The 24,438-nt window shown below is 47.5% G+C and overlaps 2 protein-coding genes across 3 annotated transcripts; both read left to right on the top strand.

The window, feature by feature from the left end:
• The first annotated feature begins 45 nt into the window (after positions 1–45).
• ik (IK cytokine) lies at positions 46–9,034 on the top strand. The gene is made up of 20 exons (XM_007901960.2): positions 46–236; positions 1,207–1,273; positions 1,559–1,651; positions 1,839–1,898; positions 2,120–2,287; positions 2,450–2,564; positions 2,745–2,815; positions 3,273–3,319; positions 3,615–3,778; positions 4,247–4,355; positions 4,667–4,712; positions 5,097–5,307; positions 5,773–5,791; positions 6,165–6,243; positions 6,731–6,811; positions 6,931–6,988; positions 7,231–7,319; positions 7,499–7,607; positions 8,196–8,230; positions 8,625–9,034. The coding sequence occupies exons 1-20, from the start codon at positions 221–223 to the stop codon at positions 8,650–8,652; spliced, it is 1,665 nt and encodes a 554-aa protein (XP_007900151.1). The 5' UTR covers positions 46–220; the 3' UTR covers positions 8,653–9,034.
• A 5,810-nt stretch (positions 9,035–14,844) lies between these two features.
• Positions 14,845–24,415, top strand: LOC103184107 (UDP-glucose 6-dehydrogenase). 2 transcript variants are annotated; one of them, XM_042340159.1, is made up of 12 exons: positions 14,845–15,025; positions 17,329–17,503; positions 18,687–18,788; positions 19,101–19,301; positions 19,849–20,046; positions 20,716–20,863; positions 21,010–21,104; positions 21,540–21,670; positions 21,894–22,033; positions 22,380–22,471; positions 23,090–23,200; positions 23,453–24,415. In XM_042340159.1, exons 2-12 carry the CDS (start codon positions 17,342–17,344, stop codon positions 23,558–23,560), a joined length of 1,488 nt encoding a protein of 495 aa, XP_042196093.1. In that variant the 5' UTR covers positions 14,845–15,025; positions 17,329–17,341; the 3' UTR covers positions 23,561–24,415. The 2 variants fall into 2 exon arrangements, with proteins under 2 accessions (XP_042196093.1, XP_042196094.1); XM_042340160.1 differs by having other exon boundaries at positions 14,880–15,025; positions 17,333–17,503.
• The last annotated feature ends 23 nt before the right edge of the window (positions 24,416–24,438 follow it).

Genomic DNA, 24,438 nt, shown 5'->3' with positions numbered 1-24,438 from the left:
GTTCTCGCCCAGCCGTGACCAGTCGACACCGGAGCAGTCGGTGGATGTGCGGCGGTTGTTGACACTCGGCGGCGGGAAAGGCCCAGAGCGGCGGAGAGGCCCAGAGCGGCGGGAGAGGTCCGGGGAGGCGGAGAGGTCCGGGGAGGCGGAGAGGTCCGGGGAGGCGGGTACACTTCACGTCAGATACTCGCGGCCTGAGCTCGAGACCACAGGGGCCAACATGCCGGAAAGGGACAGTGAGTATCTCACCGAGACTGACCCGGTGCGCTGCCCCCCCACACCCCCCCCTCCCCCCACACCCCCCCCCCCCCCCCTACACCCCCTCCACACCCCCCCCCCACACCCCCCCTCCCCCCCACACCCCCCCCCCCCCCACACCCCACACCCCCCACACCCCCCCCACACCCCCCCACACCCCCACACCCCCCTCCCCCCCACACCCCCCTCCCCCCCACACCCCCACACCCCCCCCCTCCCCCCACACCCCCTCCACACCCCCCCACACCCCCACACACACACCCCAACACCCCCACACCCCCCCACACCCCCTCCCCCTCCCCCCCGCCACAGGAACCACACCGCGAGGCCTCAGGCTCTGCCTAACAACACTAATCTCTCTCTCTCACTCTCTCTGTTTATCTGTACAATCTGTCGATCCCCTTCTGTTGTTTTGCCCACAAAACGCAGTCACTCCACTTGACCGGAGATCCTGTGAAGCGCTTCGAGACGCCTCTCAACGACCTCTGTCCTGATAAGGCGCCGCGCGGTACCGCGAGGACTTGTTACCGAGTGGTCCGAGGCACTGCCCCCCCCAGTGTGTGTGGACGCGAGTTGCTGTTCGCGGGGGCGTTGCTGTGCGCCGTTGCGTTGCCGCCTCGTCCGCGTACTCGGTCACTCCGCTTCCCACGTAAATCCCGCGAAGCGCTTTTGAGACGTCCTTCCAAACGCCACTGTAGCGAATGCAGGGATTATTATTAAGGAGAGAGTGGGGGGAACATCCGCAGCGTTGGGGCCTAAAGACCATTCCATGTGTGAGTTTGTAAGTTTCGAGCACAGTTGTGGGTGTCCCGTCCGTCCCTGACGTTTGGATGTTGTGGGGTTTGGAGGGGAGCCTCGTCTGGGCTCTCAGGGTGCGGATGCAGGTTCTGTTTAGTCCGGAGAGGATTTTGGTTGTAACTCGGTTTCTCCGGCCTCGTCTCTCCACAGATGAACCGTTTTCCAACCCCCTGGCACCGGACTCACACGAGGTGGAAGATCCTCGGTCGTTGAACCAGTGAGTATCACCCACTCGCGGACGTCTGCAAGAGAATCGTCGGCGGACGGTTGGGGCGCGGACTTGTCACCTCAGAATGTTCTCAGCAAACATCCTGCGCCATGAACGTTGATAAAGAATGCAACCCAAGTGACTGAATAGCCTAAATGACTGCTGCTAGTGCTTTCTAATGCACCTGGGTGCTGTCACACTGCGGGTGCTTTCAGCTTGTTCGTTGGTTGCCTTTCCTGGTTGAATTACATTTTTTTTTCTCGCCCTCTCTTCCCCCCCCCCACCCCCACACAGGTCCAAACTGACCAATGAGGACTTCCGAAAGTTGTTGATGACCCCACGGTCAACGCCATCATCTGCTCCACCTTCGAAAACACGGCAACATGAGTGAGTGCGGGGCTGGGCAGGACTGGGAGGTGGGGTGGTGCTTGGTTATAGGGTCAAAAATAACGGGCATTAAAATGAACCTCAATTATATTGCTTGAAGATTGGAATCTTGCCTTGTTTTACGTGACATGGCCCTCAGCGTTAGATTTGTTCCTCCACATTCCTTTAACCAAGTGTCTTATTGCAGGATGCCACGGGAATACAACGAGGAGGATGATCCCGCCGCCCGAAGGAGGAAAAAGAAAAGGTACCAAACAGTCGGGTGATCAGTAACTAAAGTCGTGATCAGTCTGTGCCGTCCAGCAATATGACAATGGATTTACTTTCATTGAAGCTAACGAAGGAGCAGGATCTTAGCTAACGATTTAAAGAAAAATGTGAATGAGCAGATGTGTGTGTGTGTATGTGTAGGTATGTGTGTGTACCAGTGAGGATGTCTCCTCTCACACAGCGTCTCTTGACTTTCAGCTACTACGCAAAGCTGCGGCAGCAGGAGCTGGAGCGAGAGAGGGAGCTGGCGGAGAAATACCGGGACCGAGCACGGGAGAGAAGAGACGGCGTCAACAAAGATTACGAGGAGACGGAACTTATCAGCACAACAGCAAACTACAGAGCGGTGGGACCCACAGCGGAAGCGTGAGTAGATGAATGGACACTCGGGCATGGGTTCCACTCCCACTTTGTATATAGAGCAGAGGGGAATTATGATTTGCCTAAACCGGGTTGGTTATGATAATTGCCACGTGCTGCTTGGAAACCTCGGAAACATTTGTCTTTAATGATTTTTTTTTGATGCAGGGATAAATCCGCGGCTGAGAAACGCCGACAGCTGATCCAGGAGTCCAAGTTTTTGGGTGGTGACATGGAGCACACTCACTTGGTGAAAGGCTTGGATTTCGCTCTGTTGCAAAAGGTTAGGAACTGCTTAAACTCTTAAAACAGGCTTAAGATCTGACAGCCTGAGACCTGGGGGAATTTCAGGCTCTGATTTCCCTCTCGCAGAGGCTTGTTTCAAAATGGCAGCCGACATACCGGAAACATTCTGCCTCCTAACCTTCCCAATTCACATTCTCCCCCCCCCCCCCCACTTTAGGTCCGTGCGGAAATCACCAGCAAAGAGAGAGAGGAAGAGGATCTGATTGAGAAGGTGCAGAAGGAAGTCAAGTAAGTGAGCTGTGGATGTCCCAGTGCTTGTGGGTGGAGGGTTGATCCGGGTGGTTGGTGAAAATCTGCTCAATGTTCCAATTTAAGACAGAGAGATCTTGACACTACGGCTGTGCATATTCTGGCTATCTGGGGCTATAGATGTGGCCAGACTCCAGAGAAACTGAGGATTTTAAAATCCAGCGACTTGGGATGACCTCCTGACGTGCGCAATTGGCTGCTGAGGTTTACACACAAAATACAATCAATTCACTTCACAGTATATTCTGTGAAGCGCTTCGAGACGTCTTAAAGACGTGCTACTTCAAATGCAAGGAATATTATTATTAACGCACTTTACAAATGTTGTTTACGTTAATTACGTGGAATCTGGTGACAGTCCTGCAGAGAAATGAAACCGCAGAAAGATTTAATCAGAACATTAACTTTTGTTTCCCTCTTTCACTCCCCCGCCCAGAAAAGATGAAGATCCTGAAAACAAGATTGAATTTAAGACGCGTTTAGGTAAGAAACCTGTTTCACCAGAGCCACAGCGTCTCGAAGACATGATAAGGCGCTGTATCAAATGCAAGGGTTATTATTATTATTAACAGTTGAGCCGAACCTTGTTGTCCCATAACCTACAAATGTGCACTTTCATCAGTGGATTTCTGGATAAACTCGCCAAGCCCTGGGGTGGGGGGGGGAGGGTTTAGGATGTCCTCCCAACGGGAAAAGCTCTGAACAAATGGGATTTGTTGTTGTGGATGGGGCCCTAGCGAGTCGTCTCTCAGGCTGTTTCCGCTCTCTGTCTCCGAAGGCCGAAATGTATACCGTATCCTGTTCAGGATCAAATCTCACGAGCGCAATGAGTTGTTCCTGCCCGGGCGCATGGCCTACGTGGTGGACCTGGACGATGAATACGCAGACACTGACGTGCCGACCACCCTGATCAGGAGCAAAGCCGACTGCCCCACCATGGAGGTACGCACACGGCCCTCAGCGCACAGCTCGGAGCATCGTCAACCCGCAGGCTCACGGTGCTCGTTCACATCTTTGCAGCACCGCAACAATTACAGCACAAGAGGAAACCTTTGGGGCCTTCACGCCTCGGCTGGTGTGTGCAATTGGGTCCCGGGTTTCACCCATAAAATACACAGTCAATCCACTTTACACTCTATCCTGTGAAACGCTCTGAGACGTATCGATGACTTGATAAGGCGCGATATCAGATGCAAAGATTATTGTTGTTATCAGCTCAGGGCGAGAACCTCATGTTTTTGCTGTGCTGTTGAAGTACTCCTATTTGCCACAAGGTGCTGCTGTAGAGTTGTCGTGATGATGGCCCAGGAAGGCACTATGTTTGGTCTAGTGACTGTTTTTCATAGTTTAAACATGGCCGCCCTCACGTCCTGCTGGCAAGTTGTGTGACGTGTGCTTGTGTCCTCACAGGCGCAGACCACGCTGACCACAAACGACATCGTGATCAACAAACTGACGCAGATCCTGTCCTACCTGCGACAGGGGACCCGCAACAAGAAGCTGAAGAAGAAGGATAAAGGTGAGGAGGGGGTGTCACTGAGCTCGAGCGGCCAGTGAAGGTGTGTGTTAGGGACAGTCACAAGGTAACCTCCATCAGTAAAGAGTCAGGGCAAGTCCTAACGACAGGAGAAGCCCCTCGATCCTGTGTTGCTGTTTCACTAGATCGAGACAGATCTTTGATAGATCTGTGTTACTTGCATATCACAGTCTGTGTGTGTCGTCCGTTGTCTTTGTGACAGCCAAATTGCATTGAAGTTTTCTTAGAGCCAAAACAAGGACATTAAGGTGATCCACATTTCTGTGGTGACATTCATCTCTGCTCTTTTTCAGGTAAACTGGGAGCCGATGAGAAGAGGCCTCCAGAGGCTGATATAAGGTATAGCATTTGTGTCAAAAAAGCCTCCAACAATACAAGTTACTGTGAAGATAACCCCTCGATGTCAGGTGTATGTCATGAGCACATATACAGCTCTGCTCTGTGGTGTTCAAGCACTCCGAAACGCTGCCCTGCTTGAACAGCAATATATAAATGCAAGTTGTTTATTGTCTGCCATTTGAAAGTAACCGGTGATCGCAACCCTCAGCTTGAGTGCAAATCCTTGACTGTCCAGCGCCTTGAGATGTACTCCTGCGTGAAAGTTGCTGTATAAATGTAATTTGTCGTTGTCGTTTGCGATGTGTTGAGACACTTTGCGGAATCAAACTTATTATACTGCCCTGGGCATTGCTGCGAGTTTACCTTTCGTATGCCTTTGTTCAGCATCTTCGACGACATTGGGGATTACGTGCCGACCACAGCCAAAGTCGTCCGAGAGAAGGAGCGGGAGAAATACCGGGAGAAGGAACGGGAGAGAGAGCGTGAACGAGAGCGGGAGAGAGAGAGAGAGCGTGAGAGGGAGCGAGAGAGGGAGAGGGACGAGGAGAAAAAGTCTAGACACAACTATTTTGAGAAGCCAAGAGTGGACGATGAGGTATGTACATAATGATGACTCGGATGAGAACAATAGGAGGACTTGTGTCTCGTTCAGTGACTCAATGTGAGTGGTTAGGAAACACTGAGCGATGGGACGACAACCCTAATGGAATTCCAGATCATTTGTTAATAGGAGAAGAGGCATCTGGGGGATATTGTCCTGTCTTAACATAAAAAATCTGAAGAGATTTTAGATTCAGCCGTTGAAAAATCTGTGTTTTACTTAATAAACCTTGAACCTCTTCTGGGGTTTGGGGTGGGGGGATGGTGCAGAAGGGGGGGATTTTGAGGTATGTTCATTGAACACTGCAGTTTCTGCTCTCTTCAGAGCCAGCGGCTTGGAACGTCCTCCCGACGTGAAAGGCGCTATACAAATGTAATCTTGTTGTTCTTGTTTGATCTGTACTTATTCTGTCCACACTTCACACCGTAACCTGTGTTTTTTTNCTGTTTCTTCTAACAGCCATTGGAATTAGAGAGCGGTAAGTACATTCACTGGATCAGTGCTTTCTGTTAACTCTCTCTTGATCATTGGGGTTGTTCTTTACACAGAAAGGACAGGGTGATTGAGGCCAAGAGACTAGAAAACAGTAAGAGGATTCTGGAATGAATTGAAATGGGTTGAAGGGCTTTCTTCCTCTGATCAGTCAGTTTGTGGCTCTTGTTGGTGTCTGAGGGTGAGAAGCCAGGTCAGCGATTGAAACCTCTCAACATGGTTTGAGGAAAGACGCCTGATAAACAATCCCTTCTTCATTTTTGCCCAAGTATTGCGTGTTGGAGTGGTGTGCTGTTATTTTGTGTGTGTGCTGCCCAATAAGCACAGTGTCACTTGCTGATGTTCTTATCTTTATTCAGGTCCCGGAACAGCCAAAGATCTGATCAAATCCATCAACGAGAAATTTGCGGGAACGGCAGGGTGGCAGGGAGCCGAATCATATCCTTCCTATAATACACCGTCTGTGTGTCCTCACTCACCAGCCAGTACACTACCACACACCACTTCTCCCTCCCCCTGGCGTCAGGCTCCACCACTGTCAAGCACTCCCAGACGCTACCCCGATTGAAGGACACTGTATAAATGCAAGTTGTTACCGCAACATCCATACAATCCTCAGGGACTGAGCTTTCAGCCACTACACTCTGCATCTCTTCCCAGATCCATGTTGCCTTGTTTCTTCTTGCCTTTGAAAATCACTTTAAAAACATATTTTGTCGTCTTAGCATTTGGTCAACACCCAAAAATCAACCCTTTTTCCTGCTCGGTGTCCTTACTTATAGCTTTATATACTTCTAGATGTTTGCCCTCAGGAGAGGAAAAAGTGTGATTGCAGTGTTTGCTGTATGTTTGCGAGTTGATGCTGCTGTTGTATTGATGTGGTGCCGAATTTTCTGGGAGCGACTTTCCTTAACTCTGGTCTTAAGGTGAAGAGACCGGATGACAAGAAGCGCCTGGGAGATTTCTTTGGGACATCGGACAGTTATGCGGAATGCTACCCTGCCACGTAAGTATTGGTGCCGCACTGGACAAGTGTGGCATTAATTTAGAGAAGCCTGTGTAAGGTCAGTGCTGGAGTTCGCTCGTTGCACCCAGTGTGACACTGTCTCCTTCCTGTCCTCGCAGGCTGGACGACATGGCAGTGGACAGTGACGAGGAGGTGGACTACAGTAAAATGGATCAGGTACGATTCACAGAACTTCTCCATCTGACGAACTGATGTGTCTTTGAGTAGGTCAAGTTTCTCTGCAAGCAAACAATCGGCGCATTGTTCTCTGCTGTAGTGAGATAATGCGATGGTTTTAACTTTAAACAAATGGAAGAAAATGCGCAGTGACAGCCCTATGCGAGGGACGGGTAGGAATATTTCTGTGATTTGTGTGGAATCTGCAGGGAAACAAACTCCTTGTCTTTACTGTCCTGCAGGGCAATAAGAAAGGGCCACTAGGACGCTGGGACTTTGACACTCAGGAGGAATACAGTGAATACATGAACAACAAGGAGGCGTTGCCCAAGTGAGACCCCACTCCTCAGCCCACGAGACCTTACCCCGCTAGACCCCGCCCCCNACTCATCCCATAAGATCCAACCCCTCGCCCCGTGAGACCCGTCCCCTCGCCCCGTGAAACCCGCCCCCTCTCCCCGTGAGAGATGAATGTTGAGTACATGAACATGTGGATTATTGTTCCCCCAGAGCTGCTTTCCAGTACGGCATCAAAATGTCTGAGGGACGTAAGACCCGGAGGTTTAAGGAAACAAACGAGAAAGCGGAGCTTGATCGACAGTGGAAGAAAATCAGTGCGGTGAGTACCATCCCTAAACCTCACGATACCCAATAACACTGACCCTCACATTCCCTGCCACTGACTGTCCCCATTGACAGCACTCATGGTAACCCTCTGATTGCAGAGTTTACACCAATATTTAGACTCTCGTACTTTGTTCAATATGATCCACAGGGCCCACACAAGCGGTCATGGTCTCAAAATCTTGGGGTGGGGGTGGGGTGTTGGTGAATGGGCCCAAAATCAGACCCCATTATGTTAAAACTTTTGGTCAACAAAGCATTCATTGGAAGACAATTGTACCTGGATTTGGGTGATGTTTATCTCTTGTGGTTTCATTCTGAGGAGATCATTGTCTCATTCAAACAGGAGATAAGTTTTGTTGAATTGACAAAGTGCCTTTTCCTTTAGTAAAGATTGTTCAAAGTTTTCTTCCCCTCTTCTTCTCTTCACCTCCTTCGCGCACCCAAAGCAATCACTTTTCAATACATTACACCCTAACATTCAGTTATAGATTATATACAACACACACCCACACATGGAAATGTGACAGACAGATCTGATTGTTATCTGTTAATGTTATGTTCTCCTGTTGTTTTCGTGCAGATCATTGAAAAGAGAAAGAAGATGGAGGCTGAAGGGTGAGTGAAGAGCATCTTCCTAAATATTTTTTTCCTTGTTGGATTTTCTGCTGTCCTGAACATGTTTGACTTTTTCAATCAATGGGCAAAGTGTGTGACTGTGAGCTCCTGACCCATTGACTGTCTGCGGGTTGGAATTATCAGTGGGAGAATCAGTTTAGCTAAACTCTCCAGTGTAGTTTTGTGTGATCTGTAACTGGTGTCTTGATGGCCAGCACCCACTTGCCTGGGCAGTGACATGAGTGATACAATGGCAGTGACTTTGGAAGGGCAGCCTGTGTGCTGAAATCGATGCAGTAGCCGGGATCATGTGCTTTGTGTCGGATTATGCGCTGTGGGACACTACCCCGCATGAACAGTGCTGTATAAACGCAAGTTGTTGTTTGTTTGATAGTGTGGAGGTGAAGAGGCCCAAGTACTGAGAGCCGGGCCGTGTTTGCCACCTGGTGTGTCACGTTCCTGCATCCTGATCCTCATCCACGTCACCTGCGTTTAACACCATCTCTGACTTCTCTCCCGCTCCTCTCTGGGAATGCACAGCGGACTGGGACTTGGGAGCGCTTAACCCTCGGAAGGTTCAATTCCAGCCTTTCTGAGGATTCGAGTCTTGAACCGGGAAGAAAACAAAAAAACAAACCCACACGTTACCGGGAGCCTCAGAAGCGCTGAGTATCTGCAGTTTGAAGCAAATACTTTTTTAAAATATTCTCTAAATTGATTTTCAGTGTAGAATTAGCCCTTTTACCATTTGTGTTCTCTTTGTACTATTCTGTAAATGCAGTAAAGACAAAATCTCTGGTTAAATGGGTTTGATGTGTTTTTCTCTGTATAAACTTGGCTTGAGTGGTTTTCATTCCCCCTTCTCTCCATTTTATTCTCTCTCCCACCCCACCTTCAACAACCTCTCTGCTAATCCTAGAGGAATGGGATTAAAGAACTCCAGTGGGGGAGCAAGAACCAAGACAAAAACTGGGCTGAGGTGGATAGTTTCCTGTACTGTTGATTTCAATGATTTATCGACTTAACCCCCTGCTGAATAATTATCAATCCAAGTCTGGGATTTAATATGAAATATAAAGCAGCTCGTTGTTACAGCTGGAGATTCGAATACAGACCAATCACTGACAGGAACAGAACCACAAGCAGTTTGCCCACCAACAAAATACTGTTCATTATTTACTGACAAACGGAATGGCAGTTAACAGTAGCTGTAACAGTGGTGGAGGTGCCTGGCCAGCCTCGCTGCAAGAGTGGAACTGGGGAAAATCACCCTATGAGACATTCATGCCTTCATTTGTAATGATCGGAGTATTTATCCAGAGTCTTGGAACTCCTTCCCTTCCCTCTCCCCCATTGGGATTGAGTTGCCAAGAACCCACCCAGTAAAGCATGATTCAACAGGAAAGCTAACATCTGGGACTGGTTTATGGACCAAAGGGTTGGAAGAGGGAGGAGCAGCTGAGAGCTGGCTGTAAGAATGACATTTAACAGGCATCTGTGTCAAGCTCTGGCTGTGATCTGACCTCATTAGCTCAGCTCAAGAGTCTTAATGATTGAGTCACAGCTGGTTAGCAATCTTCGTATTGCTCAATAATTATGTCTGGAAAACTCAGATGGTCCTATAAGAAACTTGTTTCCACGTACAGTAAGTTATTTCCGGAATCGCTGCCCCATTGGCCAAGCAGAGATAATAAACCTTGCATTTGATATAGAGGCTCATCACGTCTTCGAGACGTCTCCCAAAAGTGCTGCACAGGATACACTGCATAGTGAATTGATTGTTTTTTGTGGGTGAAACAATCTGTCTTTCCAAAGCTGATGTCCTCTCTCACGCCTGAACCTCTCGTCTTGCTGCTTTGTTGTGGATTTACTTTCTCAATCCTATTGCTTGGGACAGTGGCCTATTGCTAATGTGGCTTGGGACGTCCTCCTGACGTGAAAGGAGCTATACAAATGTAAATTGTGAACTTTACACACCTCTATTAGATTCCCTCTGTGAATCATCTCTTTTCAAGGCTGAAAAGCTTTAGCTGATAATAGTCCATCCTCAGAGCTCACCCATCATGAGGATCAGCCTCTGTGCTCTCCTCTACGCTGTCTCGGTTCTGGGAAGTCCCTTGCGTTGGAAACAGAATTGTAGTGTACGCAGTATTCCAGGTGCAGCTTGAGTATTTTTACCTTTAAGACCATTTTCTGGGATCTGAGCTCAATTGATTTGGCAATGTAACACGGTATTCCATTTGCTTTGGCAGCAATGCAGTGAATTGCAAGGTGGGGGGGGTGGGCGGAAAGACTGCCAGTGTGAAATGCCCCCCCTCCTCTCCCCTTCCCCCCAGGGGAGTGCTACAGTCGTACTTTATTGTTGATGCTGATTAGAAAATAGTCTGAACTTCTCACTCTCTTGCGAGCAGAGAACACGAGGCTAATTAAAAGCAGACTGTTTGGAAATCTTTTCCCAGCACGATTCGAACCAGGAGCATGTTAGCCAGACCTCCAGGGTTCAAGTAACATGTGTAACATGAGCCTTCAGCCTCTCCTCTCCAAGGGGGCCTCAAAGCTTGGAGCCCACTTTTGAATGAAGTCCAGCAAGTTGCCAAGCTTGTTGCACATCAGTGTGGCTATTGAGGTGTATCGCGGGAGTTCCAATAGGCTGAGATAAAATCGTCACATACTGTATGTTGGTTGGTGTTTGTGCACACGCTCAATCAGTTGTCTCCGCGTTTTGAATGAATCGCACAAATGCAAGTCGTTCTTGTTCTATGTGCACAGCCCTGACCTCCAGACAGGTGACCTGAATAAGAGCAAACAGACAAATCTCCTCAGACAGAGAGCAGATCCCTTCCTTCTTTATCACACAGGCTCAGACGCTTGCATACTACAGCTGTAGTTTATTGTTGTTGATGATAAGAAAATAGTCTGATTATTCAGATGGAGATTAATGATCCCGTTTCATAGACATCCTTTGTGGGAGGATTATTGAACCGGACACCTGGAGTAACCGCTCTGTTTCAATCGTGCTGTGGGACCTTTACCACTTGGCCCACAAAATACAGTCACAGTATATCCTGCAAAGCGTTTTGAGATGTCTCAACCATGTGATTAAGCGCTATTACCGAATACAAGGATTATTATCATTATTCACCTGAGCAGACCAAAATACACCAAGTACACGTGCGGGGCTCTGAGACGTTTCGATGTTGTAAGCACTGTATCCAACGTGAGGGATATTTCACCTGATCTGTAGTCAGTGTCTGTGAGAGGAGTTCGGCTGTTTGTTTGCTTTCTCTGTTTTCTTTGACAGCTTTCTTCAGCAGCCTGTGGAATGGGCCAGATTTTCTGTGGCATCAAAAAAAGGAGCACAGTGCAGAAAGCTGGTTTGTGCTGGAGAGAGAGACTGCTGCCTGCATGTGTGTTTGTTTTCGCTGTCAGGCCCTGGGCCGTGGGTGTAAGTGGAGACTGAGCGGAGCGACTGCGAGAATGTCCAGTTAGCAAGGATGAGATTACATCACACTGCTGTTGGTCTGTCTAACGTCTCTCCCTTTCTGTAGCTTGTGCTCTTCCAGATGAAAGATTTCCGACATCATTTGTTGGGGTCAGCCAGGTGTCGGACACGTGCAGATACCCCGTCACCGTGCTTCAAGAGTCTCCGAACCAAACTGAGAATACCGTACATCCCACCGAGACATTGGAATTCCAGAGGTAGATTTTGGAATGGAATGGAATGCACCGCTCTCTCCCTGGAGGGACACATCCTGTTTGCCTCATTCCGGAAAGTATTAGCTTCCGGAATTCCAACATTTAATATAGAAATATCTAAAACCAAGTACCACAAGCTCGGAGGGTCCTGAGTTTAATCCTGGTCTGTGCTCAGGCTGATCTCAATTGGGAGCAGCACTTGGGGATTCAAGTGGCCTCCATGACCCTGGTTATGGGAGAGAAAATCAACCAGGGTTCCAGAGCCAAACATGTATTAAAGCGGGATGGAATTCTGCTTCTGATTACCATTAAACAATATAATAATCCTTGCATTTGATATAGCACCTTATTAGTTGTTGAGAAGTCTCAAAATACTGCACAGAATGTACTGTAAACGGTGTTGACTATATTTTGTGGGCGAAACACGGCATCCAATTGCACACAGCAGTGTCCCCACAAACCATCATGAATTGAATGATCTATCATGCCCAAAATGCCTGTGGAGAGGCAACATGGAGAAGGAAACATAGGATTAAAATGTATTCAGGAGATGAGGAGGGGGAATATAAAAAAATGCACATATTGAATCATTGATGGATAATTTCATCTCTGAAACAAATGAAGGCTTCAGTAATTTTTAACAGAAGCAGTGTTGAAGCAGAGTGCCTAGCTTGGGTTATTTCATTGAAAGTCACTCGCTGTGCTGTTAAAGAGTGCTCTCTCTGTATTCCAGATGTCAATCACTGCACACGTGTAATCATAGTCAGAGTCTTGGCCATCTCTCTCTGCAGAGAAAGTGACTGACACAGGCATCGTTTGTTAGGGGTATTGAGAGGCTGTTCACTAAGCGAATCCAGATTTGTGAACCTTGTGAATGTTGATGAACCAAATCTGGAGACACGTTGGGGTTCGGTGTTTCTAAATGTGTAAACGTATGTTTTTTTTAAAAAAATTCTTGCCTGGTTTCAATTCCTACTGAATATTTTGCTCGTTCAGGTTTGATCAGGTTCTGGGGGTAATAATCCCTCCAAACAAAAATGTGGTCACTCACTCCACAACTGTTTGTGCGCAATTGGCTGCCGTGTTTCGCCCACAAATGCACAGTCAAACAATTTTACAATAACCTGATCAGGCACTATGTCAAATGGAAGGACTAATATTGTTTGGAAGGCATTTCAAGAGCTGTGGAAAAATGGCATCCGCGTGACAACTGAATTGAAGAATCTTCCACAAATGTGCACAGTCTTAAAACCAAGAAATTTGGGGACTCAAGTCATCAAAGAATGTATTTTCGTGTTGAATATCCCAAGCGTTCTTAGATTGCGCAATGACATCAAAACCCTGAACCCCGAATGCTTGTTAATCCGTGTGAATTCCAAACCTCACAGGACAAAAGTGTAAATTTATAAATGCCCTTAAACAGCAGATCCCCAGACAGACCGTCTCCAAGCCTTGGATTGTCTCTTTCACACGTAGACATCAAAGAGAAGGGAAGTCCCTTTCATTTTTGTTAACCTCAGCAAATAAAATAACAAGTAACAAGGCTCCCTATGGAGAAGGTGGAAGCAGGAAGTGTCAATCCTTTCAAGGAAAAATTAGATAGATTTCTGTTAGGACATAATATCTCGGGATACTGTAAATAGTTTTGGACACGACATATGCAAGCGACTGGCAGGATGGCGGAAGGCGAAACGGTTGGACCTTGGTCCTCTTTCGTGCGGCAAATGGTTCTTATCTCCTTTTTAGGTTGGAAATTGCAGGTCTGTAAACCCGAGAGTTTGGGGAGAGTGTAGAGAATGGGCTTTATTGTGAATTGGGCAGTTTACTGTGAGATTATTGGCCAGGATTGCTCATAATTTTGCCTGTAACTGTCTCTGACACCTTTCCCGGTCTTGGATGCCCGAATTGTACAGAGTGAACCAACCACAGAGCCACAGAGCAAACACCAGTAACAGTTACCGGAGATTTCGGATTTGGATACTCTGTGCTCATGTTACATGTATACTTTTGTTACCTCATCAACCAAAAGATGCAACAGGTTTATTCACCTGTCTCAATTCTACAATCCGCCTCAGTTGAGCGTCTTACGTCGCGGAAGATATTAAGTAACACGTTAATAGTACTTCGGGAATCTCGATCACAGATTCTTTGCAATAAAATTATTGCTTTTGATGACCTGACAATGTTGAAACGACGACGGGGATTTTGTTCTGCTGCGGTTCGCCCACAAAATGCACAAAAAAATATCCGAGACGTCTCGAAGACATGATACGGCCCTGAAGTCAAATGTCAGGATTATTATTAACGTTAATAATAATAATAATAATAATAATTAACATTGAGGTGCAACTTCAAATGCAGGAACTCGCTCTGCCCGCGGACCCGGCTGGTCAAGGTGGTGGGGGGGGGGGGGGGGGGGAAGGGGATGGACAGGGCAGAGTGGGGTCTGACCCCACTGATGGGCAGGTCCGGGGCACAGAGACCACCCACAGCAACGTGACGCCTACAGGACAGACCGCGCCTGCGTGGAGATGGGCTGAGAGGAGAGACAGAGAGAGGCTCAGAGAGAGGGGGAGAGAGGCTCAGAGAGAGAGAGGGTCAGAGAGAGGGAGAGGGGCTCAGAGAGAGGGGGAGAGAGGCTCAGAGAGAGGGGGAGAGAGGCTCAGAGAGAGAGAGAGAGAGAGGCTCAGAGAGAGGCTCAAAGGGAGGGGGAGAGAGGGAGAGGGGCTCAGATAGAGGGGGAGAGAGGGAGAGGGGCTCAGAGAGAGGGGGAGACTCAGAGAGAGGGGGAGAGGGGCTCAGAGAGAGGGGGAGAGAGGTTCAGAGAGAGAGAGGCTCAGAGGGATAGGGGGAAAGGCTCAGAGAGAGAGGGGGAGAGGCTCAGAGAGGGGGAGAGACTGGGTCTGAGATAGAGAGAAGGGCAGAGGGAGAGATAGAGAGAGAGACTGAGAGGAAAGGGGTCAGAGAGGCTCAGAGAGAGAGAGAGAGAGGGGAAGGAGAGCGGTTGAGAAACAGCACATTTCGGAAATTTGCCGTCCGCTGTTTGGCCGAAGATCCCATCCCTCCCCCCGGGGTTACAGCGGAGCCTCTGGGTTCAAGGTAAGAGTGAGTGTGTTGGGGGTGAGGGGGGGTTAGGGTTTGGGGGGGAGGGGGGAGGGTGTTTGGGGGTGGTGGGTTGGGGGTGGGTTTGGGGGTTGGGGGATTTGGGGGGTGGTGGGTTTGGGGAGGTGGTGGGTTGGGGGGTGGGGTGGTGGGTTTGGGGGGTGGAGGGTTTGGAGGGGGGGTGGGGGGTTTGGGGGTGGGGGGTTTGGGGGTGGGGGTTTGGGGGGGTTGGATTGGTGGGGGTGGGGGGTTTGGTGGGTTTGGGGGTGGTGGGTTGGGGGGTGGTGGGTTTGGTGGGTTTGGGGGGTGGTGGGTTTGGGGGGTGGTGGGTTTGGGGGGTGGTGGGTTTGGGGGGGGTGGTGGGTCTGGGGGGTGTGTGTTTGGGGTTGGGGGTGGTGGGTTTGGGGGGTGGTGGGTTTGGGGGGGGTGGTGGGTTTGGGGGGTGGGGGTTTGGGGGGGTTGGTGGGTTTGGGGGTGGGGGCGGTGGGGGGTTTGGGGGGGTTGGTGGGTTTGGGGGGTGGTGGGTTTGGCGGGAAAGAGAAGGTGGGGGTCATTTTTTAGTATTTAATATTATTGTAACACAACACTCGGGAGGTACTGATCATTGGATGATAGTAACTCCCTCCCGGGGTCGCGCCCCATTGCTCGGGTGCCTTTCCTCCCCAGTGAGGCGGCTCTGACTCCTTCCCCACAGATTGGGGTATGGGGGTCCTCACAGCCCCCGGGGCAGAGGGAAAGGGTTCACACTCTTTGGGGTTTGGGGGAACTTCCAGCCAAGTGTCACGTCAACTTTGTGGCGAAAATTTGGATTTTATGATGTTTGATGTATATTTTTATGCATTAATTTAATTAATACATAAAATACATAATAATATTATTAATTAATAATGATTGGGTTACTCAGTCCACGACTGTCTGTGGGATGCTGCTGTGCGCAGTTCGCTGCCGCGTTTCGCCCATGAAATACACAATCAATTCACTTTACAGTATATTGTGTATACTGTAAAGTATACTGTAGACGTCTCAAAGACGTGATAAGACGCTGTATCAAATTAAAGGATTATTATTATTATAGTTCAGTTAAGACTGGGGTTAGACAGGAGAGAAACAGAGAGAGTTACACAAAGTTTCTAACAGTTACTGGGGACTGAGGGTGTAAGCTGCAAACTCTGCAATATGTGGCACTCAGCATTAGGTGTGGCTGGTTTATATCTGGCCAGTTGTGTCTTGAAATGCTTTCCTTAAATTGCAAAAAAAACCCAAATATGTAGTTAAAACTCTTTATCGTTTCACCCACAAAATGCACAGTCAATTCACTCTACAGTGCATTCCGAGAAGCACTTTGAGACGTCTCAACGATGGGATAAGGCGCTATATAAAATGCAAGGATTATTATTGTTGTTGTGTCCTAAAATGACCGAGGATGTGGAGAGCTGAGCTGGCGACTTAAATCCATTGGTTACTGGTTGGAGCAGTTTAGCTGGTGACTGGAGTCGTCAAAGGAAGCATCCCAATTGCAATGATCAACTGCGCAAGAAATGTTTTGGGGGAAGGAAGGGCTAATGTCTTCTATTGCTTTGCTTCAGTAAGGAACTGTAGGTACTGTTAATTACCCAATGAAATAACTGTGAACTTGCATGGGATCCTTTGCCCTGAATGCACTCTAGTGCCATCTGTCGGTTTTAATTATGTTTGTCTTTATTGCCCTCTTTCACCCCTCCAAAAAAGTTAGTTAACGCCAATCTGGAACATGACATGACATGTGCGTGCGACTGCCAGGCTGGGGGAAGGCAAACTGGATGAAGGCATCCAGCATTTCTTACGTGTTTTGGATTTGATGTGGGAAGAGAGTTGAGCGGAAACATTAATGCGTGGTTGTAAGGGGGGGGGAGGGGGAGTTGGTTGCTGGCTGTTGCTCCCGTACTGATCTTGAAGTCATTTATTAGTTATCTTAAGCGTTTCACCTACAAAACACACAATATATTCTGAGAGGATCTTTGAGACGTCTTGAAGACGTGATAAGGCGCTATTTCAAATGCACGGGTGATTATTATTATTAAATGGGTCAGTGTGCGGGAATGCAATTGGTTTCCATGAGTGTGCGCGCGCATGTGAAATCAGCCAGGAATCTATTTCTGATCACTTTCCAAGCTCTCCTCTGCTCACTCCCTGGAAACCAAGAACACTACACTTACTGTATGTCATGTCTCAAATCACTGTATTCCCCCACGTATCATTTTCCAAAAGAAATCCATCTTAATGTGGACTTGAGTGAATTAGTCAATGTTTTCCTCTCACAGACAGGTTGCTCCCATGGTCTCAGTGCACAATATCTGCTGTATCGGTGCGGGCTATGTGGGGGGCCCTACCTGCAGCGTCATTGCACAGATGTGCAAAGACATCACAGTGACTGTGGTGGACGTGAACCAGGATCGGATTAAAGCCTGGAATTCAAACCAGCTCCCCATCTTCGAGGTGAGGCTAAATTTCACCCGCAAAATGTCATTTTTTCCCCCCCCCACCACAAAATACAGTCGATTCACTTTACAGTATGTTCTGTGAAGCGCTTTGAGATGTCTCGACGACGTGATAAGGCACTGTAACAAATGCAAGGATTACTTATATTATTAAATTCGCTGCTCTGCCAAATTGTCTCCATCTGTGTGGAATTGGGGGGAGAGTGAAAGAAAGGACTGAAATTTGGGGATGTTTTTTTTTAAAAAATCTAACCATTTGTCGTGAGTTAACAATTTTCCTTACGTCCAAAGATTTGCCCAAAGATACATTTGTATTGTGTCGTAAGAGTACTGTACTTATGGGAGTGACTTCTTAGCCTCTTGCCACATGGAAGCAATTGTCAAACTCCCTTGGGGTGGAATGATGTGGCACATTTCCAAGACACAGTTTAAGAATCATTCCATCCTCCCAAGCTTGATGGTAGGCACCCCACCCTCCCTGCCCTCCACCCTTCCTGATCCCAACCCCCAGCTCGGTTCCTAATGCTTGGCTGTCCGGCGCCTTGGGACATCCTCCCGATGTGAAAGGCGCCGTGTAAATACAATTTGTTGTTGTTGGAAGTCTCTGCAGGTTCTGGTGGAAATAGCTGAAATCCTTGTGGTTTCGGGCTCAGTCTCTGAGCTGCTGGACTACCCCAATGTCCCTGTCTCACTGCACGACCTGTGCAGCACTGCCCATCGCCTGCTGAATGGTCTCTGCTAACAAGGCACCATCATGGCTTTGTGGCGTTGCAGTTGTGGCACAATTAATTGCTCAACATTCACGTGGTGCGGGGAGGGCGGTAGAGAGCAACAGGTACAAACTGTCCGTTGCACAAAGCACTCACTGTGCGATTGCAGGACGTGTGGTGAATGAGACTCATTCATTGCATTAGAGTTGTAGCCACGAGCTGCTTGCGTTCATTCAGCAATGGAGGTAAATAAATGTTCTATGTAAGCACCACATCGACTTGAATCACATTCCCCCACTCAAATCCAACCGAGTGGTCAAGGATGATTGATGAATAGTGGGACAGAATTATATGAGAGAGGTTTGACGTTGTGTGTGGGAATGGGGTAAATTTCTGATTCGGTGATGGTCAGTTAGTTGTTTTGTTCCATGTAAAATTGGACCTAACATGAATAACCTCTTGTCGCAACAGCCTGGCCTGCAGGAGGTGGTGGAGTCTTGCCGTGGGATCAACCTCTTCTTCTCCACAGACATCGATGCCGCCATCAAAGAAGCTGATCTGGTGTTTATATCGGTAAGAAAAGGAAGCGATTCTCTCTCCGCACATACTTGTGTAACACTGCTTCCTGCTCACAGAATTCCCTTTGCTCTAGTGCGGGAGACAAACAATACAGTCAAACCTGTTAACAACCATTGGTGTAGTCCGGACAGTTGAGTTCGCACAGCACAGCCCTTACTCAGAGGCCACCCTTTTATAAAGGCCACTGAGAGGTTGTTGAAGACAGTATTTGGATGTTGGGTTCTGAGTTTAGTCTCGATGTTCCTCAGATAGCCAATGTGAATGATCTGCATGTGTCAGAGTGGTACCCCTTTGTCTCTGTGGCAGGTAAACACACCCACAAAGACTTTTGGGATTGGGAAGGGCCGAGCTGCTGACCTGAAGTACATTGAGGCATGTGCCCGCAGGATTGCCGAGGTGGGCAACGGTTGTAAGATTGTGGTGGAGAAGAGCACGGTGCCCGTTAGGGCTGCAGAGAGCATCCGCAGGATATTCAATGCCAACACCAAGTCCAGCCTCAACCTCCAGGTAAGAGAGTAACACTGCCTGCACGTTCATAATAATAATCATCCTTGCATTTGGTATAGATTTGATTATCATGTAATTCAGGCGTCTCAAAGAGCTCCACAGCATATGTTGTAAAGTGGATTGACTGTTTATTTTGTGGGCGACACGCGGCAGCCAATTGTGCACAGCAGGTCCCCACAAACAGTCGTGGATAGAGTGACCGCTTTTATTTTGGAGGGATTATTACCTTCCAGAAATCGACCCACCAATCGACTAACAACCGGGTTCCTACTTACTGAGGCGTGTGAAGTAAGGAAATAAGGAAACTTTCCTAAGGTTTCACCCTGCCCAAGAATCGAACTCTGGTCCTCTCGCTTGCAAGGCGACTTGCTCCAACCACGACGCCGCAGGACTGCAGGTTGTTTGATACTTTTTGAAGATACTTTATATCTTTATGTTGGGAGTATAAGACAGGGAGTATAAACTGGATATGCAACTGATTTCTTTGTAGGTGTGATAAGAGTTGAGCAGCACAGTGATGGGTTCCCTGCATTGGCTTTTTTGACAGGTACTTTCCAACCCTGAGTTCTTAGCTGAAGGAACGGCCATCGCTGATCTGAAGAATCCAGACCGGGTCCTGATCGGTGGGGATGAGACCCCTGAAGGACAGAAGGCTGTGCAGGCTCTACGCAGCATCTACGAACGCTGGGTCCCCAACAACAAGATCATCACAACCAACACCTGGTCATCTGAACTTTCCAAACTGGTACAACATTCTCTCTTACTCTGGGTGGCACATAGTCTTTAATCTGCAGTGAGTGGTACAAGGTTAAAGCACGCTGTAAACTTGTCTTATCAGATTTGTATTGAAACAAATGCCAGGATTTATGTCGGTCGGGACTAGCATTTGAACCACTGGGTGACTCAGGAAAACTGCGCGATATATAATATTAATCATAATAATAATTCTTGTATTTGATATTGCAGCTCATCACGTCATTGAGACGTCTCAAAGCACTTCACAGAATATACTATAAAGTGGTTTGACAGTAAATTGTGGGCAAAACTCATCAGCCAATTGCGCACAGGAGTGTCCCACAAACAGTCGTGGATTGAGTAACCACGTATTTTTTTTTGAGGGCATATTACCTCTAGAAGCCAATCCACCCATCAGCTAACAACCGGGTTCCTACTTACTGATAGGTAAACAGAGGCTTGTGTGTGGAGTAACAAAACTTGCCTAAAGTTTGCCCCTAAATTTTATCTTCGCTTCCCGCACTGAACAAACCGTTCGAAAACTGGCTTCTGATAGTTGCTTAGCATAGCTCCCTGCATGAAGAATGAATTAGATTTCGACCTGTGAGGTGTGGTCCTGTGGCCACTTGCCTCTGTGTTGGTGTGGGTGATGCTTGAAGATCTGTGTGGTGTTTTCCAGGCCGCTAACGCTTTCCTCGCCCAGCGCATCAGCAGCATCAACTCCATCAGTGCCCTGTGCGAGGCCACGGGAGCCGATGTGGAGGAGGTAGCCCATGCCATCGGCACTGACCAGAGGATTGGCAGCAAGTTCCTCAAAGCCAGCGTCGGTAACCACACTGTTCCTTTCTTCAATACAGTTCCTTTCTTCATTCTTATGTTCTTATTATGTTGGGATACAGTGTATAGTCCTGTTTGGAGATGTGACCCCTCGCTTGGCTCATGAATCAGACGCTTTTTGTGTTTAACTTCCCAGGGTTTGGAGGCAGCTGCTTTCAGAAAGATGTACTGAACCTGGTTTATCTCTGTGAAGCTCTCAACTTACCAGAAGTAGCGAGATACTGGCAGCAGGTACGATCATGCTCATGCTAAAGAGCACTGAACAGCTGAGTATAAGTAAAGTTGGACCCAAGTTTCCTTATGAGACCTGTGTATAATCATCCAAGAATCTCATCCAAAGACAGTTTTCCTTGTGCCCTCCACTGCACCATTGGTGGCTGCGCTTTTAGCCACTGCGCCCCGAAACTCTGGAACTCTTTGCCCCATCCTTCCCCACCTTCAGGTCATGCCTGAAGACCTTCCTCTTTGACCGTGCCTATGGTCACCTCCCCTAGCTTGGCATCGTGCTCTGCCACCGTCAAGTGCTCTGGGATGCCACCCTGTGTGAATTGGCACTATATAAATGGCCAAATATAAATAAAAGTTGTTATTGTTCTATATGATGGGTATTTTCATGATCTGTTGGACGGGAAGGTGTGCCCTCTACTGATATTGGTTATTTCTCAGGTAATTGAAATCAATGACTACCAGAGGAGGAGGTTTGCGGCGCGGATAATTGGCTGCCTTTTCAACACAGTCACAGACAAGAAGATTGCCTTGTTGGGTTTTGCCTTCAAAAAAGACACTGGGGACACAAGGTAAGGTTCTCCCCTCATTCAGCTGAGGTCACCCCACCCATTAGACTATGTCTCCGTGTCTCCCGTCTACATCTCCAAGTCAGTCATGCAAGAGTAGAAGTGGGAGATCTTCCATTCCTGAGGCTTTGCTCCTCTGCTGGATGGGCTACATTACCTTCCCAGATTTTCGTTCCATTAAAGTGTTAATGCAGCAGATATCTCAACTTTCTGGTTTCCATTGCAGGGAGTCTTCCAGCATCTACATTTCCAAGTACCTCCTAGATGAAGGAGCCAAGCTGCACATCTTCGACCCAAAGGTTAAGAAGGAGCAAATTGTTCACGATCTGACCCACCCCAATGTTTGTGAGGATGATCCCGAGCGAGGTACACGTTCAGTTTAATGGAATACTTTGTGTATGAATACTTTGTGTGGAAAACCCAAGCTCAGAAGAGGGAATTTGAACAGACAATTCAAATTGATTACTTCACGTCAGTGCAATGGTGGAGGGAGCTTTGTATGAGCAAATTCAAGAGACAATACGATAGGTGTTTGGAGATTAAATTAATTGAAGGGCGTGAGACCCAATGCTTTCGATGTAGTTTTAGTTTAGTTTTAGCTTCTGGGCTGATCTTCATTCGGCCTTAGTTTAGGGGCAGTAAGGGGCTTTAGAAACTCATAAGCGGGAAATTGACCTCTCATCTGAAACTCCTTGTGTTTTTGTTGATGTAGTTCCCCGTCTGGTCACGGTTTCCTTGGATCCGTACGAAGCGTGTGAGGATGCCCACGCGATCGTTATCTGCACAGAGTGGGACATGTTCAAGGTAAAAAAAAAAAAACTGGTCCCTTACGTCACTGCCCATGTCTGGGTGAGGGGTTGATTTATTTTACTTCTCCTCGCAAAGAGAAATTGGGAAATACGATTTATTGTTGGTTCTATGTTCTTGCCATCTCCTGCTTCTTTCTTGTGACATCCCTCGCTTTATGCCCTCTTGTTGCCGTCTCACTCATCAGTCTGGATAGTCTTTTCTCATTAGTGTCATTAAAATCAGTAGCAATATTATGGTAAACTATTGATACCCCCTACCTCGCCTCAAGATCTTCCTCTTCAACCGTGCCTTCCTACCCCTACCCTCCCTGGCCTACACCCCTCCGGATCCTAACCTCCAGTTCAGACACAAAACCTTAATTGCCCATTGCCTCGCGACGTGAAAGGCGCTGTGTAAATGTCATTTGTTGTTGAACACCTGGTGCTTGTCTGGCAACAATCCATGTGTGGAACCAGGAAGTTCTAATGTACATTCCTGATGACTTCATACATTAAAAAACATTGTGTACTTCTTGCACCTCGAGTTACTGAGTGAGTGCTGAAGGAACATTATTTTAGTGCGGAGGCTTGGCTTGTCATCTGGCATCTTTTTTAAGATGATGTTGTCTTCCAGGAGCTTGACTACGAGCGGATTTATAAAGGAATGCTGAAGCCAGCCTTCATCTTCGATGGCAGACGCATCTTGGACAGTCTTCACCAAAAGCTTCAACATCTGGGTTTCCAGGTAATAAGAGGGGATGGAAAAACAGAAGGAGAATATGAGGGCATTTGGCTTGAGGAGCCTGTTCTTGTGACTGTTTACAGTGCCTCGAGATGCCTTCCCGATGTGAAAGGCGTGATACAAATATCATTTGCTGTTCTGTATTCTGTTAAGATGTTTTCTGCCTTTTCTTCAAATAACTTTAATATAGAATTGGGGAAGAAGGTCCTCTTTATATTCTTCCTCTTCACGCTTTGCTTTCACTTCCATTAACAGGTGGAGACAATAGGAAAGAAAGTGACGGAGCGAATACCGTTCGCAGCCAACAAAGACATCTCCAGGATTGACCTTCAGGCTCCTCCAGCAAAGAAGCTAAAGATCTAATGGATCAACTGGGTTCACAGTGACTTTAAACTGCATATTTTATACACTTCAGTATTAGTTTTTACATGTAGTCCCCAGGCATAACGACGACACTAAGGCAGTATTTTAGGCAACTTTTAGAAGAATGTGATGGATGAATGATTAGACTGTGTATTTGGGATGGGACTTACACAAGTTCCTATCAGTTGGTTGTATTGCAGGAGAAATGATTGTGTTTCATTGATAACTAAGATGATGTCAATGGAGAGTGGGGTGGGTAAGAAACTAGAGCAATTCAAACCATTTTGCACATGGACCAAAGGGTCAGGACCTCACCTATAATTCACTCTGTCCACATCATTTGCACATCACATGTAACTGAGGGTGCTGTGCCGAAGGTACTGATGTCTAAACTTTGTTTTATCATGAAAGCCACGAATCGTAAGCTTTGAACAATCATTGTGAGGTTAAAGACTTGACTCGTCCCATCGGTACATGGAGAGACAATGGAGTATGTCTTTCTGTCTAATCCTCATCATTGTGTAACTGAGTTAGGAGAGATGATGGTTGCCAGGTAAGGTAGAGTCCTCAAAAAGCAGTGAACCTGTGGGTTTTTAACCTCAGATAATCATCATTTACCTGTATTAATACTGTAAAGGAAATGCATTGTGTTCACATTCCACGTTCATAATGTTTTGCTCTTGGCGAGCAAGATTTTTTTAAAAAAAAGAAAACTACGTGACTTCCGTGTTGATGAGATTTCACTCAACTTATTGGTTACATCTTTTTCCTAATAAAAATGTTTTTTCTAAATGTCATGAATTTTGCACATAGGAATTTTGGCTGGGAATTCTCTCTCGCTCTCGCTCGGGGACAAAGGCGCTCTGTGTTTGTCGCAA

The sequence above is a fragment of the Callorhinchus milii genome, unplaced genomic scaffold (genome assembly GCF_018977255.1).
Source record: "Callorhinchus milii isolate IMCB2004 unplaced genomic scaffold, IMCB_Cmil_1.0 Scaffold13, whole genome shotgun sequence".
Taxonomy (NCBI): Eukaryota; Metazoa; Chordata; class Chondrichthyes; order Chimaeriformes; family Callorhinchidae; genus Callorhinchus; species Callorhinchus milii.
This window is presented reverse-complemented; position numbering and strand designations above follow the sequence as displayed.

Excerpts from the sequence above, each read along its gene's own strand:
- ik (XM_007901960.2), top strand. Across the intron at positions 3,320-3,614 it reads TGAATTTAAGACGCGTTTAG|GCCGAAATGTATACCGTATC; the intron begins GTAAGAAACCTG and ends CTGTCTCCGAAG. Across the intron at positions 7,608-8,195 it reads AGTGGAAGAAAATCAGTGCG|ATCATTGAAAAGAGAAAGAA; the intron begins GTGAGTACCATC and ends GTTTTCGTGCAG.
- LOC103184107 (XM_042340159.1), top strand. The coding sequence starts at position 17,342 with ATGGTCTCAGTGCACAATATCTGCTGTATCGGTGCGGGCTATGTGGGG. Across the intron at positions 17,504-18,686 it reads ACCAGCTCCCCATCTTCGAG|CCTGGCCTGCAGGAGGTGGT; the intron begins GTGAGGCTAAAT and ends TTGTCGCAACAG. Across the intron at positions 22,034-22,379 it reads TGAGGATGATCCCGAGCGAG|TTCCCCGTCTGGTCACGGTT; the intron begins GTACACGTTCAG and ends TTGTTGATGTAG.